General features: G+C 36.8%; 1 protein-coding gene across 2 annotated transcripts in view; it reads right to left on the bottom strand.

The window, feature by feature from the left end:
• dlc1 (DLC1 Rho GTPase activating protein) overlaps positions 1 to 17,726 on the bottom strand; it is a 90,720-nt gene that overhangs the window by 43,869 nt on the left and 29,125 nt on the right. Inside the window, exon 1 of one of the 2 annotated variants that reach the window (XM_057331396.1) lies at positions 7,413 to 7,664. The exons of the other annotated variant lie outside the window; for it this stretch is intronic. Within the exon in view, the coding sequence (XP_057187379.1) occupies positions 7,413 to 7,530 (118 nt within the window). The 5' untranslated portion in view covers positions 7,531 to 7,664. Of the gene's footprint in view, positions 1 to 7,412; positions 7,665 to 17,726 lie in introns of those variants that run through there. 2 annotated transcript variants of the gene reach the window in all.

The following is a 17,726-nucleotide window of genomic DNA, read 5'->3' on the forward strand; positions in this document are numbered from 1 at the left end:
AGAGAGCAAGAGACAGAAAAAGTGAGAAGGATGGAAAAGAGAAAAAAAATAGCAATGAAAGGAAAGCAAATAGCCTTTGGTGTAAGTTTTACAGTGTCGCTGGGTTTAGGAAAACATTCCTCTGACTTTCTGAGAACTGAAAGGGTAAAGGAGAGAAAGAGAGAGAGAGAGAGAGAGAGAGAGAGAGAGAGAGAGAGAGGCAGACCAAAAGCAATAGTGTAGAATTAGAGCAACTCACTCACAATATGCTCTCACAGACTTTACTCATGTTTGCACACATAAAACACTACAAGGTTGTTTAAAAACTTGCTACCTACAGTAACTTTATTTAAACAAACTGGCAAACAGTCCAACTTTACAAGTTAAATACACAAACAATTGAGAGGTCAGACTATTGAAAAGTGTAAAAGATCTTGCAGGTAAGTAATGTCATAATGGATTCTATCTGCAAAAAAATGCACATGCAAAATTTAGGAAAATTAACCATGCTTTTCTACTGGAAAACAAGTAAACATGATTTTTGGCAGATTGATTACCATTTGTATTACAATAATTTAACACACATCTTACCACAAATACTATAGTAAAACTGAAAATGTTGTGGTGAAACCCTAGTACATTAATGGTTACTATTGATTTGCTACAAATAAAAACAAAAACTAAGGTTAACTTTGTATAGTTAAATGATTGTCAACGTGAGGGTTGACAAGATAAAACTGTTTGAGATTGGGAGGTATATTGCGCAATATGTGCTAAGTGGCAGCCGCAAGACTCACAACCGTTGACAGAAAACACAAGAAACAGGAAGGAATGTTTCAAACCGAGGGGAAGATAAGACAACTGTGAACATCAGCTCAGTTGAGGAGTTATAAAGATGCACGCGCAAACACACAGGCACGCATTGCATTCCTGGACATATTACCCCCTCAAATACACAAAAACACACACAAGCACACACACGCACACACACACAAACGCATCACTCCCTTGAGATTGTGGTCTAATTAAACATTATCTTTTCCCTCTCAGCAGCTTTATGAGATGGGTGTGCAGAATGTGTTTGAAGATGATCATGGCTCAAGGCTCAGAACATTCTGAGCACTATGTGACAAACACACAAACATTTTCTCAGACCCACATGTGAAAATTTGAAATAATTTCCACATTTTCTAACCAACCAGAAATGGACCTGTGTTTTAAGAGTAATGCAATTAACATCAATCTCTAATGATATGGAGCTAACCTATGCTAGATGCTAATTTAGCTCAGATAAAAATCTTTTTCAAGTTGTCTTGAGTGTTGCACACAGCACACGTACATCTAGCTTACGTCTATTTGACGTCTGCATTTACATCTGCAAGACATCTGCAATACATAGTTTGCTCATCTGCAATAAGTCTCGGAGACATCTGCTATCAGACGTCATATAGACATCTATAAGATATCTGTAAGATGTTAATGATTTAGAATGGATGTGAAACTGCTCTTTCTTAGATCTTTAGCAGACGTATTATAGACGTCTCCGAGATGTATTGCAGATGAGCAAACTATGTATTGCAAATATCTTGCAGATGTAAATGCAGAAGTCAAATAGAAGTAAGCCAGATGGAGTGTGCTATCAGGGACCATTATGGTTGTAGCTTACTGGACGCTTGTGTGTATTGGGGGGTTGCTGTCCTTATTTACTGGCCAAGTCAAAAGCCCACCCACAATTTGCATAAGTCTTGACTTATGCACACGTCTTCTGTTTCTCAGATCTCAAAGGTCAAGAAAGCAAACCCTCTCATTCTATCATAAGCATTTGTCATTGACCAGCACCTTCTTGAACGAATAATACAATGAATAGCTTTGGCATTTTTAGATTGGTGGTGATATGGAGTCTTCACATTCTGTTCTTTCTGTACGATAAGAGCCATCATTACTGCTAATGGCGCTGAAATGTCAAGAAAACTGCAATATTTTTTCATTAAAAAGCTGGGCTAACTAACCTTTAAATATTTATGCCCCTTGAGGTATACTTGTACAAAATATTATATTGTGATTTTTGAAATATACTGTATATATTAGATGCATGTGTGAATTCTGTTCGTTTAACTTAATAATAATGTATGAAACATATCTTGAGGCCATAACTGTGCAATTGAAGTTGATTATGACACAAGTTCTTTTCAGATGTGGTTGTTTTAGTCTGGGAACTGGCAAACCACATCGAAAAATGCTACACTTATCTGGTTCTATTATGTAGCTTTACCGAGGTAAACCAGAGTTTTTTCTGCCTAGTCCACTTGGATCCCAAACAATTCTATGGTAGTCAGCTTACAAAAACAGCACAACTCATGGACTGGCCTGTGGGTCGAAGGCTATAAATCATTGGATACTCAGGGTCGGTGTGGGTGCTAGAAGCCAGATGGAGAGCAGGTGGAAAGGAAAGAAGATGACCTTGAGAAAAGGCCTTGAAATTTCGAGAGCCATGAACAGCTGTGGGAATCAACAACATGGCATTTGGCAAAGAGTGAACATTGCTCTGTTCCAAAAGCTAGCAAGCTGCCTACAGAGGCATCTTGTGAAGTCATAGCAGATGTGCTCCATAAATATCATAACTTAAAGTAACATAAGTAAAATAGTAAAATAAAAATTCTGTCTTTATTTACTCTCCCTCAAATTGTTCCAAATCTGTATAAATGTCTTTGTTCTGATGAACACAGAGAAAGATATTTGGAAGAATGCTTGTAAGCAAACAGTTCTTGGCCACCATTGACTACCATAGTAAGATTTTTTTTCTTTGTAAATTTCTTTGTTCTATTAAACACAAAAGAAGATATTTTGAAGAATGTAGGAAAGCAAACAGTTCTGGGGCTCTTTTGAATACCATTGTCATTCTTCCTACTATGGTTGTCAGTGGTGGCCAAGAACTGTTAAGTATCCTTTAAGTATCATTTATCCTTCACAGAGAAGGAATTCCCAGAAAAACAAAAACAATAATGTCAATATAAAATTCACAAATTCAATACTAAAATGTGTGAATAAAAAATTAAATGTCATTGTTCAAATATGCTAAGTATTTTTTTCTGCTAAGAGTATCGTACTGTTAGCCTAGCAACATGACAGAGAGCAAAACAAAGAGGCAGGAAATGTAGCGATCAACCCAAAACAACTAATTTGACACTTCCGTGTTCTTTTGTTGTTCTTAACACTTAACAACTTGGATGTACAATACCACACCTCTAGTCTTCATCCTCCAGTGACTAGCAGGCATGAACACACACATTCTGAGCCTCTGTGGCCATGTACCTATCTAAGGAACCTTTGGTTCGAGGTCAAAAGCGTGGCGAGGGCCCTTTAAACTGGACAAGCTAACAAGATACCCCACTGTTGATCTTTTCATTTATTACACAAAAGACTGACACCCGCAAGCAAAAGCAACAAAGTCACACAGCAAGACAGCGGATGTCCAAATGAAGCTTTTGGACCTGATGGAGACCACTTGAGAGTCTGTGAAGCGGACGGTTCTTCATTTTTGTTTCTTAAGAAGACTGTTCACTCAAAAATGTTATCTATTTTTCATGAGATTATAATGAATGGGGACCGGAGCTTTCCAACTTAAAAAAGAAAAGAAAAACCCAAAAGAATTATCTCACAAAAATACATTTAAGCTTGAAAGACAAATAAAGTATTTTTAGGCGAACTAAGGCGTACTTTGTTAATTTGTTGTGTTCTTTTAAAATCACTCATCATTTTTGCAACGTTCTCCTTCACAAGGTTAAGTTCTTACACTCTGTACTTCGATTTACTCAATGTTCAATTTCTCAATTTGATTTCATCTAATCAAATCAAATCTGAAAATAAGATCCGCTCCCAACTGCATAAATAAAGAGTCTCTTTTATAAACGTTTTTTTTCTTGTAAAAAGATATTCGACCCTTAGGCTGTGTTCTGTCTTATAATGCAAAGCATGTGTTACAACTCCCATTCATAAGATTTCTCAGTTAAATGCTTAATGTCAGACAAAGCCATTTATAGGTTATGTAATTCCATTAATGGTTAAGTGCTAAGACCCTTGATTGCAGAGTTTGTTCTCTGGTCGCCTGGAAGCAAGAGCGCCAGACGTTACGCAAATGGAACTCTGCAGCTGCGCAGTTGACCTTTGACCTCAAGGCAATCTGAGCTTTCATCAGCCACTAGCCTGCTGGGTTATGCTGTTAGATGCTTCAACTAATCCATTTAAAATCCTTTAAGTCACGAAGAACGCAAGTGTGCCAGAATTAGTTTCTATCCCTGCTAAAAACATATGATGGTCAACCAGGCCATCAAATTACACACTGCACCTTTAAGTAACTTATTATTTTCTCTGTCTCAATCTAATGAATGTGACCAAGGCTTTGCTGTTTCTTCAAGGAATAGTTCACTTCAAAATTTGCCCCATTGACTTTACATAGAAGGAATAAAAATCACTATGGAAAGTGAACTCCTTTCACTTTATGTTGACATGCTCAACTTGATTACACACCAACACATACAAACAACTCATCTGATAAGCCTACACCCACACTCCGTTATAAAGTCATTTCCCATACATTTTTATTTCATTACAAAAATCCTGCTTGCCAAAGCCACAACTTTATAGTAACTGCTTGGAAAGCCAGAAGAGGGCAATGGGTTGAGAGGAAGAAAAAGAGGGATGACGAGGAGAAAAAACACCCAAAAGACTTTCTGTGGACCGCTTTGACCCACCTCTCTTTCATCTGTGGGTGCTGAGTGGAAGATACCTTCACACTCTGTGGAAAGAGGGCTCGGAAAGACCAACATCCATCAGCTCAGACCCGTTCACATCTCCTGAGGGAAGGAAAGGAGAGGGCAGGCCTCTGACCTGGAATCCACACCCTCAGGTCCTCCAAAGCTGGAGAAAGAAGACTTCAAGAAAAGGCAGCCTTATGGCTAATGTGGGGAGGCTGGCAGAGAGATGAATGTCAACGGAGGTGATTTATGAGTGGACATTGCCGGAAGATCAAGCTGGAGTGTATGGTATAGTCTGAAAAGTCGCGTGTGTGCTGCGGCGAAGTAACATCTTATAATGCTTAAAATAAAATCTGATGCTTATGTCCCCAAAAAAGGACAGAAAGAAGGGTTACAAATAGCAAGCAGATAATGAGACTTTTGGGTGCAATTCTTGTAACCCCAGTTTACTGTAGGTAAACATAAAGCAGTTATCAAATATACTTGCTGACCAAAATGTGCTTATAAAACATATTACATGTAATATTAGCGATTTATCACATAAACAGCTTATTCAAGCAAACAGAAGGCGATTATTAATTATGTGATGTCGGCAGTCTGTTTGGGTATGTTTGTGTTTTGCTCAACCATGTTGGATACAGCCTGTACCTCGGCTGGACGGCACCTGCTCTGAATGTTCTGTACACAGATCATCGCACATTGACACGAAAACATTCTCCAAAACCTCTTATCACTCTCATGTGCTTCAGAAACCAAGGTGAACAAGTGATTTATTTTCAAGAAGGACCAAACTAAGTATTTTTTACCTTTTTAAATATTTGTATTAAACAACGTATCACCCTTTATTTATCACATAATTGTTATCATCTTGTTGAATTTCACCTGAAAATATGTCTTGTTCTGTAATAATAATAATAAATTCTAAACTGCATTTTTTATTTCAAATCCATTTGTATTTGCTATCCAGTTAAAAGATGCTGTCTCAAAACAGCGTTAAGTAGCATACTTTATTTTAAGTAGCATACTTGTATTTTAAAGTGATAGATAACGCAAAGATAAAAATGATGTCATCATTTACTCACCCTCTTGTCATTTTAAATCTGTATAAAGATGAAGAATGTTGGTAACCGAACAACGGCGGTACCCATTCACTTCTATAGACACAAAATCAATGCAAGTCGATGGGTACCGCTGTTGTTTGGTTACCAACATTCTTAAAAATATTTAACTTTCTATTCTGCAGAAAGAAAGTCATACAGGTTCGAAATGACATAGTAATTAATGACATCATTTTAATTTTTGGGTGAACTATCACTTTAACTGAGGTTAAGTGACCACCACAGCAAAAGCCCGACAAAAAGAAAAGACTATCAAACTGAGCTTATATCAGTGAGTTGTCGACTTCTATTTCTTTAGACTAGGTGTGTTTATTTGTGCAGTCCTCTCTAGGTCCAAATAAGCTATATCCATACAGGTTGTGATCCTCAGTGTAAGCTCACACTATTAAATAAACCATCAGGCCATGCTGGTGGCTCATAAAACTTTTAGCATTTGCTGTGAGTTACATGATTGTTCTGCAGTATCTTTTTGAGACATAGACGTAGCTTACTGGCTGATGGCTTGCTGTCTCGCATTATTAATTCACGAGAAAAGTGCAGTGGGTGCGATCTAGCAAACTAAGTCTTGGGTATGCATTATAGAACAAACTTTAAAACACACAAAACCCATAAGACAGAAGACACGGTTTATCCGTCTATCTCCATCAGTCTCTCTCTCCCACACACCATAAATCACTCATGACGGTGAATGGTTTCCCGGCACTGATTTTCAGACATCTTTAATAGGGTTGACAATGATACAGCACTTTTTCTCTACAGCTAGAAGATATCCACTTAAAACAACACAGTATCAGGTATCAGATTAATAATGCATTATGAGAAAAGCATTCAGTAAAGTAATTAAGTTATCGCTACACTTCCTGGATAGCAGAGAGTACTTACAGAAAGTGCCATTCTGTCAATTTTGGGCATTTGGCCCCCCTTTTTTAAAAACCGTGGCTGTGAAACAGGAATCACATGCGTTTCACATATCTAAATTTGGTCCAATCGGGTGACTTCCTTTGCAAATCATTTGCTTTTTACTAAAAATGAAGTCACTACCTACCCAACCTCATCTTACTGCAAACTCTTTTACAGCTACAAGTTTTCTTCAATAAAACAAAATTGCAATATTGCATGTGATCAAGCTCAAATTTGTTTACGTAACTAAAATGTTTATTCGGAATCGAACCCTGCATGTAAAATGAAAACATATTTGAGCTAGGACTGCACTGGTCTCACCTTAGAATAAACAGGTGCATTATACCCATAACATTTATCACATATGTATGTTTTTGGACATGTACCATGGTATAATCACAATTACCTTGAGGTGCTGTGTAAATACCATGGTACAGCAAACTATGATAATCCAGTACCAACTAACACGATGATGCTATCAGATGGTAATACCACAGTACTACGACAGTATGTTTTTCAAGAGAAAATGCATAGGCTATGCGTCAATACATTTGACAAAGGAGTATAAAACACGTTTAAAATTGAATGAGAAATGACTCTCTCGTCTAAATATGACATAAAGAGGCCATAGTCCCTCTCAGATACATGACCTGACACTCACCTGTCAACCTCTGGTCCTGTGTGTTCTTATTCAACAGATCCAGAGCCCTGCAGGTGGAGAATCTTATGTGTTCACTCAGAGATCTCTGCAAAAGCAGCAGTCGCATGGACCGTGACATCTTCTCCTCTAGATCGGCTCCTCGTCTCCAAGGTTCTACAGCATCATCCTCTTTCCTGTCCTACGCCTCACCTCTCTCCTGGTCTCTCTATTCAGTTCGTTTTCTGTATCCGGGTCTGCATGCTGTGCTGCAGTGCATAAGGGAGTTCCTACTGCAATGCTCTCGCATTCAGTCCTGCGCTAGTGTGTGTGTGTGTGTGTGTGTGTGTGTGCGTGTGTGTGTGTGTGTGAGCGAGAGCGCTGTCCGTCTTGGGCCTCTGTGCCTCTGTGCTTATGCAGTGTGAATGTTTGAAAAAGCAGCATTCGAGTGATTTAGGTACACACGTGCCTTCATGTTGCCACTTTACATTTGGAATGATGGAGTTGAAACATGAATTCATGGTCATTCTGTGTGCATGAGTGAGCATGGTTTCTTATGCGAGAGGAAGTCTAACATGAACATTAGTCTGGTGGTAAGATTACATATGCAACCAAAATCACAGGTACGCAAAATGCATTAACAAACATGCACTTTAATACTTCAATACTAGCATTTTGGATTTATGTATACTTTCACACCCTCCTACACTCCTACACCCCATCTCTTTCAGGTATTGTTCTGGCCTTTGTGGGAACTAGTAACTTGGTATTAGCACTTATTGTTTTATTGCCCCTGTATGACATATCGCTTTATTGCTTCCTGAACTCTCTGTAAGTCGCTTTGGATAAAAGCGTCTGCTAAATGATTAAATGTATTGCATGCAATTCTAATGAGAAAACTGCTTTACTAGCCTAAGCTGGTTTGCTGGTCTTGGCAGGCTTAAACTGGTTTAACTGGTTAGCGGGCTGGTCTCCAAGGCTGTCCAGTTGATAAGTACCTGAAAGTACATTTAGACCAGACTGGGAGTGATAGTTCACTCAAAAATGAAAATTCTGCCATCATTTACTCAACCTCTTGTCATTTGAACCTTATATGGCTTTCTTTCCTCTGCAAAACACAAAAGAAGATATTTTGAAGAATGTAGGTAACCAAGAAACGTCCCAATTGACTTTTGTATTGGACACAAATTATTGGACTATTGTATGGACACAAAAGTCAATGGGGGACCAACGGTTTTCTTTTACCAACATTTTAAAAAATATCTTCTTTTGTGTTCTGCAATACAGGTTTAAAATGACAAGAGGGTGAGCAAATGATGACAGAATTTTCATTTTGGGGTGAACTATCCCTTTAGGCTGGTTTAAACTGGTTTGAAGTTTTTGTTTTCATGAGAAGGCCACAATTTTTCAAATTTGAGACCGCTTAATGTATCAAACACACACACGCATGCATGCACGCACACACACCTCTAAGCTAAGATAATACCAGGCTCCAAATGGATTTAGTATTATGCAACAAGTAATGTGGAAATTAACTGGATTTGGCCATCAAACAATAGATGTTGTTTCACACGGATAAACTGTTACACACACACCCTTCGAAAAAATCTGCTAATGTAACTGTAAACACAATAAAACATCTACAAAGAAACATTTGCAGTCTTTTCCTTCTTATTCAGACTCAATAAGCTTAAGTTATCTCGTTCACTCTCTCTCTCTCTCTCTCTCTCTCTCTCTCTCTCTCTCTCTCTCTCTCTCTCTCTCTCTCTCTCTCTCTCTCTCTCTCTCTCTCTCTCTCTCTCTCTCTCTGTCTCTCTCTCTCTCTCTCTCTCTCTCTCTCTCTTCTCTCTCTCTTCTCTCTCTCTTCTCTCTCTCTCTTTCTCTCTGAACTGAACTTCACTGTGATCTATTCTATCACCTGGAATACTTCTGATTAATGAGCCTATTTTTTTACTACTTTAAGAATACTTAAACACAACACTGACTTCATCTAATTTCCATTAAATCCCTACAATGATTTCTCATTTGGATAGAAAACAAAGTAAAAGGTTGAAAAACAGAACAAACGCATAAGTTAAATGTGCTTTACTCCTAATATCCATTTACCATTCTCCAGATCCCACATCACCCCTGTATATGTATGTGCGTAAAAGCGGTGTTTGGGGTGTGAAACGACAGGTTTTATGAGCATTCAGAGAGTGGTCAAGACTAATAGCAACTGAATGTTTAGATACTTCGTCAAGGGACGTAAATTTGGATTAGTGCTTTACATTCCCAGCAAGCTCACAGTGAAGCGAACAATCAGGCCTAATTAGCAAGCTAAGAGATGCACTAAAATGAATGCTTGTTGAGAGTAGCAAGGACAAACACACACGCACGCACGCACGCAGCACGCACGCACGCACGCACGCACGCAGGCACGCACGCACGCACGCCACACACCACACACAGTTCACACACACACACACACACACACACACAATCAATTTTCTTTATGACCTCTAAGGTAAAGCTAGAGCAGATAAGCCTTTGCTTTCAAAGACAACAAAACAACAACAATTGGCCTGAGTCATTAGAACCCACACACAGCCGTAGTGGTGAAAACTAACTTGAGGTACTTTTAAAGTAGTTTAATTTCCAAAATTGAGGTTTAATTGCTGGAAATGTCCAGGAAAGAATTCTTTTTAGAACTAATGATGTAATGTTAGTTTACTAATTCACATGCTTTTCACACAATCTGCTTACAATAATGCAAAATCTAACTTTTACGATTTATGTCAGGTGAGCAAGTACCAAATCCACCGGCTATCAATTTGATTTATAAAACTTTTATTAAAATATGCAACAGAATCTACATCCTCACCAGGCCCGGCGCTACAAGGGGGAAAAAGGGGGCATTGCACCCTCAGATCTGATTTGTGCCCCCTCAGTTTCACTTTAGTATTTATGGCAAGGCTTTACAAGAAAAAAAAAAAAAAAACTGAAATGAACTAAAAGTATAAAATATCTTTAGTTTTTGTAGTTGTCTATATATTTCATAGGTAACAGGAAGGTAACACTTCTGCTTGCCAATAATGATTGGACAATATGATTGGACAGGCCAGGGTAAACGGGTTGTCCTATTGGCTGGTTATCCCTCTGTGCTCGGTTCAGCGGTGAGTCCGAGATTCTAGCTCCGTTCAGTTATTTGTAATTCGTTGTCATTAAAATGTGTTGTTTAAATCCTATGCAACATGTGTATTCAATATGATTAGAAAGTGTAAGATACTAGCAAAGATTGTGAATTTCTTTTTATTTTATTGCTAGCACGAGGGCATGCTGGAAATACTCACTTTTTTAAAAAACTTCTTGAAAACAATAAAACAAAGTTTTATTTATTGTTGCACAACGCACAGGGCAATAGATCAGTTATACCTACATACATATGCCTTGCATTTTGGAATATGAATGAAATATATCTATCATTTTAGCTGTTGACGTGTGTTCACCTATGCCGCTCTGACCATCACAGCATCATGACACGGAACATTTCTCAGGGGGAAAAATGGTAGATATTTAAGATCATTTGAAAAGCTTGCATAAGAAAGCTAACCCGAGACAGCATGATGGAGCAGAGACCGTACGTTACAGAAAACACTGAGCGCTTCCAACGCTGACCCGATAGTTGCTGCTTAGTTTTTTATCTAAACATTTTGAACATGATCTAGCCGCAAAATGTAGACTTTTATGACAAATTAATGAAGAGATTTGATGCCATAAGACTTATTTTTTAAATGTCTACGTTCTGTTAATCCGTTTGCATATGGAAAAGTGACAACTGTATCATAATTTAGCTGCAATTCGCTTTAGCCATACTTTACCCTCATGCCATTCCAAACTTTCCTATGCAGAACACAAAAGACGATATCTTGAAGAAAGATGGTATCCAAACAACATTGTTTTCCATTGACTTCCATATTGACACAAAACCACTGAGGTATTTCTCTAAATTTCTTCATTTGTGTTTCACAAAAGAATGAAAGTCATACAGGTTTTAAATGACATGAGGGTGAATAAATGATGACATTATTATTTTTTGGGGGGTAAACTATTCCTTTTCATACAACAAAAGTACTAGAAGTAAATGAAATGATACTTTTGGCACGGCATGAGGCAAAAAGGCCACAGAAAATGTGGATGCAGAAACTTCCCCCATAAGAATTATTTTGTTTTCTCTTATCTCTTACACAACATTTGATATGATCTAGGTCAATTTATTTAGTATGAAGTTATGAGTCTACACTCTGTACACATTTAAACTTATCAGTATAACTTACAGCTTTACAAAAATACAACCTTCTTAGAAATATCACGGTGTCTCGCCATGTGTAATGTTAGAAGTCTGGAAACATTTTGCCCTACAAACAGTCTCTTTTATTGAGTTTTATACTCAATCACTTACACAAATGAGCACGCTCACATTTTTGAGACACATCCAAACTCTCTCATTCATCTCTCCCGAATATTCAATTCCTGCAGTGATTGTATCGATAACATGGAAAGTTCATCTTGCTGTCGGTGAATGAGGAGGCTTTGCAGTCATGTAAGAAGAACAAATGTCTCGGTCTGGTTGTCTCTCTAAAAAAATATCTCTCTTACACACACACATACACACCTGACTGTGTTACTGAAGAGGCATTAAGGTGATGCTATAAATATAGAGAGAGACAGAAACATAATATGGGGAGCTGGTGGATTAAGAAGATAGTATCTAGCAGCCAAGATACTCCCTGATTCTGATATTCTTTACAGAGGGATTGAGAGAGTTACCAGTGTACACACGCTGACCTACAAACTCGAAACAATAGGGAAAAAGTTCAAGAGGTAAAGTGAACGGAAGAAAGAAAAAAAACAAAATACTAAAATCCCCACCCAAGCACACAGACGCCTGCACAAGAAAACAAGCAAATATTACTGAAGGTTCTTTTCAGAAAATGTGGTCACATCACAAGACTGCCGCCGAGGATCATGGGACATGGACAGACTGCCCAAGGGCACACATATGGGACTAAAGAGCTGTTCTCAAGAACAGACAAACTGATTTCCTGCTTTAAATAAGCTTAACAAGCTTCTCAACCCATCAACTCAATACGCAATTGACAGTTTCCTGCCAAGTACTGTACCCCACCACAGTCTGAGTGTAAGCATCTGTTTTTGTTGTGTTTTCAATTTTGACTTTTTGTAATCGTGTGCCTTCTTAGCCAGGACTCCTATGAAATGTGTCTCAAAGGACTTCAAATCAAATAAATAAAAAAGACTACAGGAACTACAGAAACACCATTACATTTTAATGCAGTTTTGCATGTTTGAGATGCATAATACACACACAATAAAAAATATATACAAATAATTCTAAAAATAATAATAAATACAAATAAAAATACTTATATTTATATCTTTTTAAATACAAATATTTATTTTTAAAGGATCACTTAGCTCATTTTATTAATCATACATATAATATAATAATAAAAACAAATATTTATAGAATAGAATAGAAGAATAGAATAGAATGAGCTTTATTGGCCAAGTATGTTTCCACATACGAGGAATTTGTTATAGTGACAGCTCCACAGTGCAACAGAAAGACAGCAACAGGACAGAACACAGATGATAAAAAAATAACAATATACAATAATATAGAAATTATACAATAATATAGAAATTTTATATTTGTAAATTTGTATATTTACAAATATAAATATATTTAAAGGATCACTTAACTCATTTCATAACCATATGCTAAAATTTTTGATTTTTTTTCGTAGTAAAAAATATAATTGTGCCAATATATTTCTTACAAAGCCAAAATTGTTTAAAAAAGGAATGACTAGAAACGAACAATGAACTCCTTCAATACTGTTCAATAAACAAATAAAAACATTGAAATGTTACATTAAACATTAAAAATATGTTCTCAAAACGTGTAAGACTTGCAAACAAATACTAGGTGTGGTTAGTGAAAACGTAGGCCTATTCTGAGAGCTGTCTTTAGATCACCCCAACAAAAGCACATATTCTGGCACGACAACCCGGACCGCTTTGGCATAAAAGGAGAAAAAGTGAACAAACTATTAAAACGGTGAGGTCTGGTATTCATAGGACACAGCAGGACACGGAATAGGCATATATAAAAGCTGGGGATGTCAATAATGGAAGAAGTGCTGCATGGGACAGATTTAAAGTGATGAAGGGGGCAGGAATGTGGGGCCCTTGTGCAAACCCTATGTCTCCTCACCATTAAATCAAGGCCAATAAAACTGTGGAAAATAAAAGGGTTGGATTGAGAGGGCATTAAACTCTTAAAGTGTAATAACCGTGACAGACAATACGGAATGCATTAGCTCTGAAATTCAGGCGCATCTTAATGCTATGCTACTTTTGCCTCTGGGTACGAAGGAGATGATCATGAGATCCAGACAGAATCTGAGGAGAACCTTGGGTTGCCTTGGGTCAGCTGGGTCGTTCCATGTGAAACCTAACCCATTTGAGCATGACCGTCTCAGAAAATTGGCATGGAAATGTAGTCTGTGATGCGGTACTGTTAGAGAGATAAGGACACAGATGAGTCTTTGAAGGCTTCAAAGGTTAAACTCTAAAAAAAGATCTAGTCATGTGTGTTTGTATTTATTGGGTTGTTTCCTGTTGAGGTGAACTTTTATTTTACGCTTCTGAGGAAAGTGTGTTTACTGCCTTGGAAATGACAAAGTTACACAGAAAAAATAAATATGAAAACATTCAATTATTTTATTAACCCTTTTAGACCATCAGTTCGCCTTTTTCTTTTTCTATAGGGAAATGAATAGTTCACACAAAAATGAATTTACTGTCATAAAAATGTTTGATTTTTAAACATTTTTTAATTTCTCACATTCACATTTCTTACACTACACTGTAAAAAAGTGTAATTTTACATAATTTCACAAATTTTTGAAATGTAAAATTACAGAAAAAGACTGCAAAAATCACAAGAAAAACATGAAATTTTATGTGAATTATGTGAATGGTATTTTAGCTGGCGGAAAATGATCGTTATTAAAGGATTTTTTTATAGTGTGATATTTTAAGATGCGGTAAAAAGAAAATTACATAAAAAGACAAATTTACAAGTAAAACGTAATTTTATGTAAAAAACTGTTATTTTAGTGTATTTCACTGGAGTACCTGCTGTCGAAAATTACAGTTTTTTCGTGAGTATACACCAGCAGATCAATGATCTAAATTGACTTTAGTGAGTCAATAAAAGTGTTAATCAGTCAAAGTAATTCTCTTGCATTGCACTACTTGGATTCCTGTTATGGAATAATGGGTGAACTGGCCCTTTAAGAACAACCAGAACAGACAGAGTAAAGTGACAAGCCAAAGTTTCAACAAAGCTATAAGGAAATGCAGGTAGATAATCAAGGCATGTTCACTACGCAGGAAAACCATTTCCAAGGAAATGTTCCAATAACAAGCAATAAAGGAAATTGCTTTATAGAAAGTGACTCAACAATTGCCTCTTTCGTGGAATAGTCATAGCCTTGCAAAACTGATGGCAACATACTTTTACACTTTATACACATATGGAAAGCAAGTTGTAAATACGATTAAAACATTATGACCAAAATGGAGTTTCCCAGGGTCTCACACCTATGAAAACCCAATGATAGCTCCAAGTGGACAATTCTCTTGGATTTTTAAAGGAAGTATAATAATGTAATAATGAAACAAAGTGTGATTAAACATTTTCGGAAAATGACGGTCATTTGACATTATGATGAAAATCTTGCTTCGCACGTTTCTTATTACCCTGTATACATTCTGTATTCTGTCTTTTGTTCTCAAATGAACTAGTCTGATAGAAGGTCAGGCAGTAGCATTTCCACTGGATGTATGCCAGGAATTGAGTGCTTCTGATGTTTTCCCTCTTGAATATTAATAGACAAAGCAGAAATCCTGTTCTGATGAACCTCCACCCTTCATAACCAATAAAAATATAAGCTCCTTCTTCCTGGAGCCTTAGAGCTGAAATTAAAGGCTGTAAAGGTCACGTAGGGTCCGCCAAAATTATATCACCAGCCATTTGTTTGAATAAACTGAATGAAAAAATACATTATAAAGTTGTGATTTACAGTCAAGAGTAAAACTTGCTTAGTATTGAAGTTTTCTCTGTGTTGATGATCTTTTCACAGATGGATGGCCCATCTTTGATTTCAAAGTGAAAATGTGTTGCGCCCATTTCTGATCACTGTAAAGAAAATAGTCAAGTTTACGACGTGGCTTGAAATCTGATTTGCACCTAAAAATATACTGATGATAATTAACATTGTGGCATACAGTTGTACACAAAAAAAGAAACATACCTATTTTAACCAAATATAATCTTAAAATAAAACGTAGATAAACAAAAAGCTCCTGGGTAGGGCTCGACAATAAATTTGATATCTCAATATCTTTCTAAATGTAATTGATGATTGATATATACTGTATTTTGATGTTCATTGGATATATTTAGCACAGTTAATCTTGATAATATCTCATTTTTTTATATTTGACTCCTAGAAACATAATTTTACCAATATTTTTTTACTTTAAAATGCATGTTAATGTATGTATTGCCTTTAACAATCTACAGTAGATTTTGACCAGGACAATTTTGTAATTCATATGTATTGCATGCAAAAACATTTTCTCCTGCAAAACTGCAAGACCGACAACTATTTCTCCCCACCTCAAAGTCAAAAACAAGACAGAAAGGATATTAAAAAAGATAAAATGCCACAGAGGACAAAAGACAGCACTATCAGTACATCCAGCCAAGCCTGTATGTGCATACGTCTGGCGCTTGTGTGCGTGCAGCCGTGGATCTGAGGAAGCCGCCTGCAGGAAGCAGCAGACATGTGTGGCTAATCCCAGCCCTGACAGTTCCTCAAGCACTCCATTAATGTTTCATTCCTTTCCTCCCCTCTCTTCCTCGAGCCTTTCCAACCTGATCGTACCCGGACTGTCCCGGCCGTACCCAGCTGGGGCTCGACCCCAGATGCAGGTGAGTGAGAGAGACCAGGATTGAGCAATAGAGCCATTGTTCTGCACCTAGAGTCTGAGCCATGACTTGGTGCGATAGGGGCAGGAATGCAGCGGGATGAACGCACATCAAAGGACCAAGGGCATGAAGCGGGGAGACGAGTTCTGTAGCCCTGATTATAGGTGCCGAACTCAGCCGAGATAAGAAAACATGAGAGGTTATTGTTGCATTTGAAGCAGACCTGAGATCAGTTTTGTTCCGATTCATTATGGTTGATGTTAGTCTGTGTGTGAAAAACTTTGGCCCCAGATCAGAATTAATAGGATTTAATTTGAGGGAGGGTAGGCTATGAAAACCGCCCACTGTGTCTTTCATTTCCTCCACTGCCTTTCTCTCACCTTATTGTTGGGGGAGACTGGCGGTCATTGAAACATTTTCCTACATTACTAGCAAGAAACTTTTAAATGCCTTTTAGATTATTATTGGTTTTTCCAGACCCAGACCTTCTTAATATAAAAACCCATTATAAAACATGACATTATAATATTGTATAAAATATACTTCAATTGTGTAATATAAATTAAAACACTGACAGTTTCTGACAAACAAACATTGCATTTATTCCAGCTAAGTTTCATCAAGGTACATTGCGTAGAGAAAAACTTGCAATAATACCATGTATTGTAATACCATATATTGTCTTTATTCACCTATTGTTATTATTATTTTTATTATTTAATTAGAATGCATGTAAAGCCGCTCCGCAACAATGAAAATTGTGAAAAGTGCTACATATAAATAAATGAATAAAGAATTACTATGTTGTAAAACTAAACTTTTATATTCTAAACAAATAAATGAACAAATCGTTTCAATATTTATTGTGTTTTAAATATTTAAATAATTTTGGGGACATTCTGTGCTTATGTGTGTGTTTTTTTTTTACATTATTTTAACATATCCGAAATTTGTACATTTCAACTTGTTTTAATAAATTAAAGCAAATTCAAAATTTAAAATAGTAAAAAAAGAAATGATAGACAATTTGACTAAACTTAAAAATGTAAGGAAAACAAGATTTTTTTTACAATTTTGAGATGGCAGTTACTCTATATTGGAACGCTGCCCACAAAGCTATCAGCTCCAACTATTTAAATTTTTTAGATAAATTGCGAAACTCATTACAATTTTCAGAAGATAAGAAGGTATTTGTAAACACTCTATACACCAATAGCCCTGTTGAAAAAAATAGCATAAGCTGGTTAGGTAGGTTTTGAAGCATGGTAGCTGGT

The sequence above is a fragment of the Triplophysa rosa genome, linkage group LG4, assembly GCF_024868665.1.
Source record: "Triplophysa rosa linkage group LG4, Trosa_1v2, whole genome shotgun sequence".
Taxonomy (NCBI): Eukaryota; Metazoa; Chordata; class Actinopteri; order Cypriniformes; family Nemacheilidae; genus Triplophysa; species Triplophysa rosa.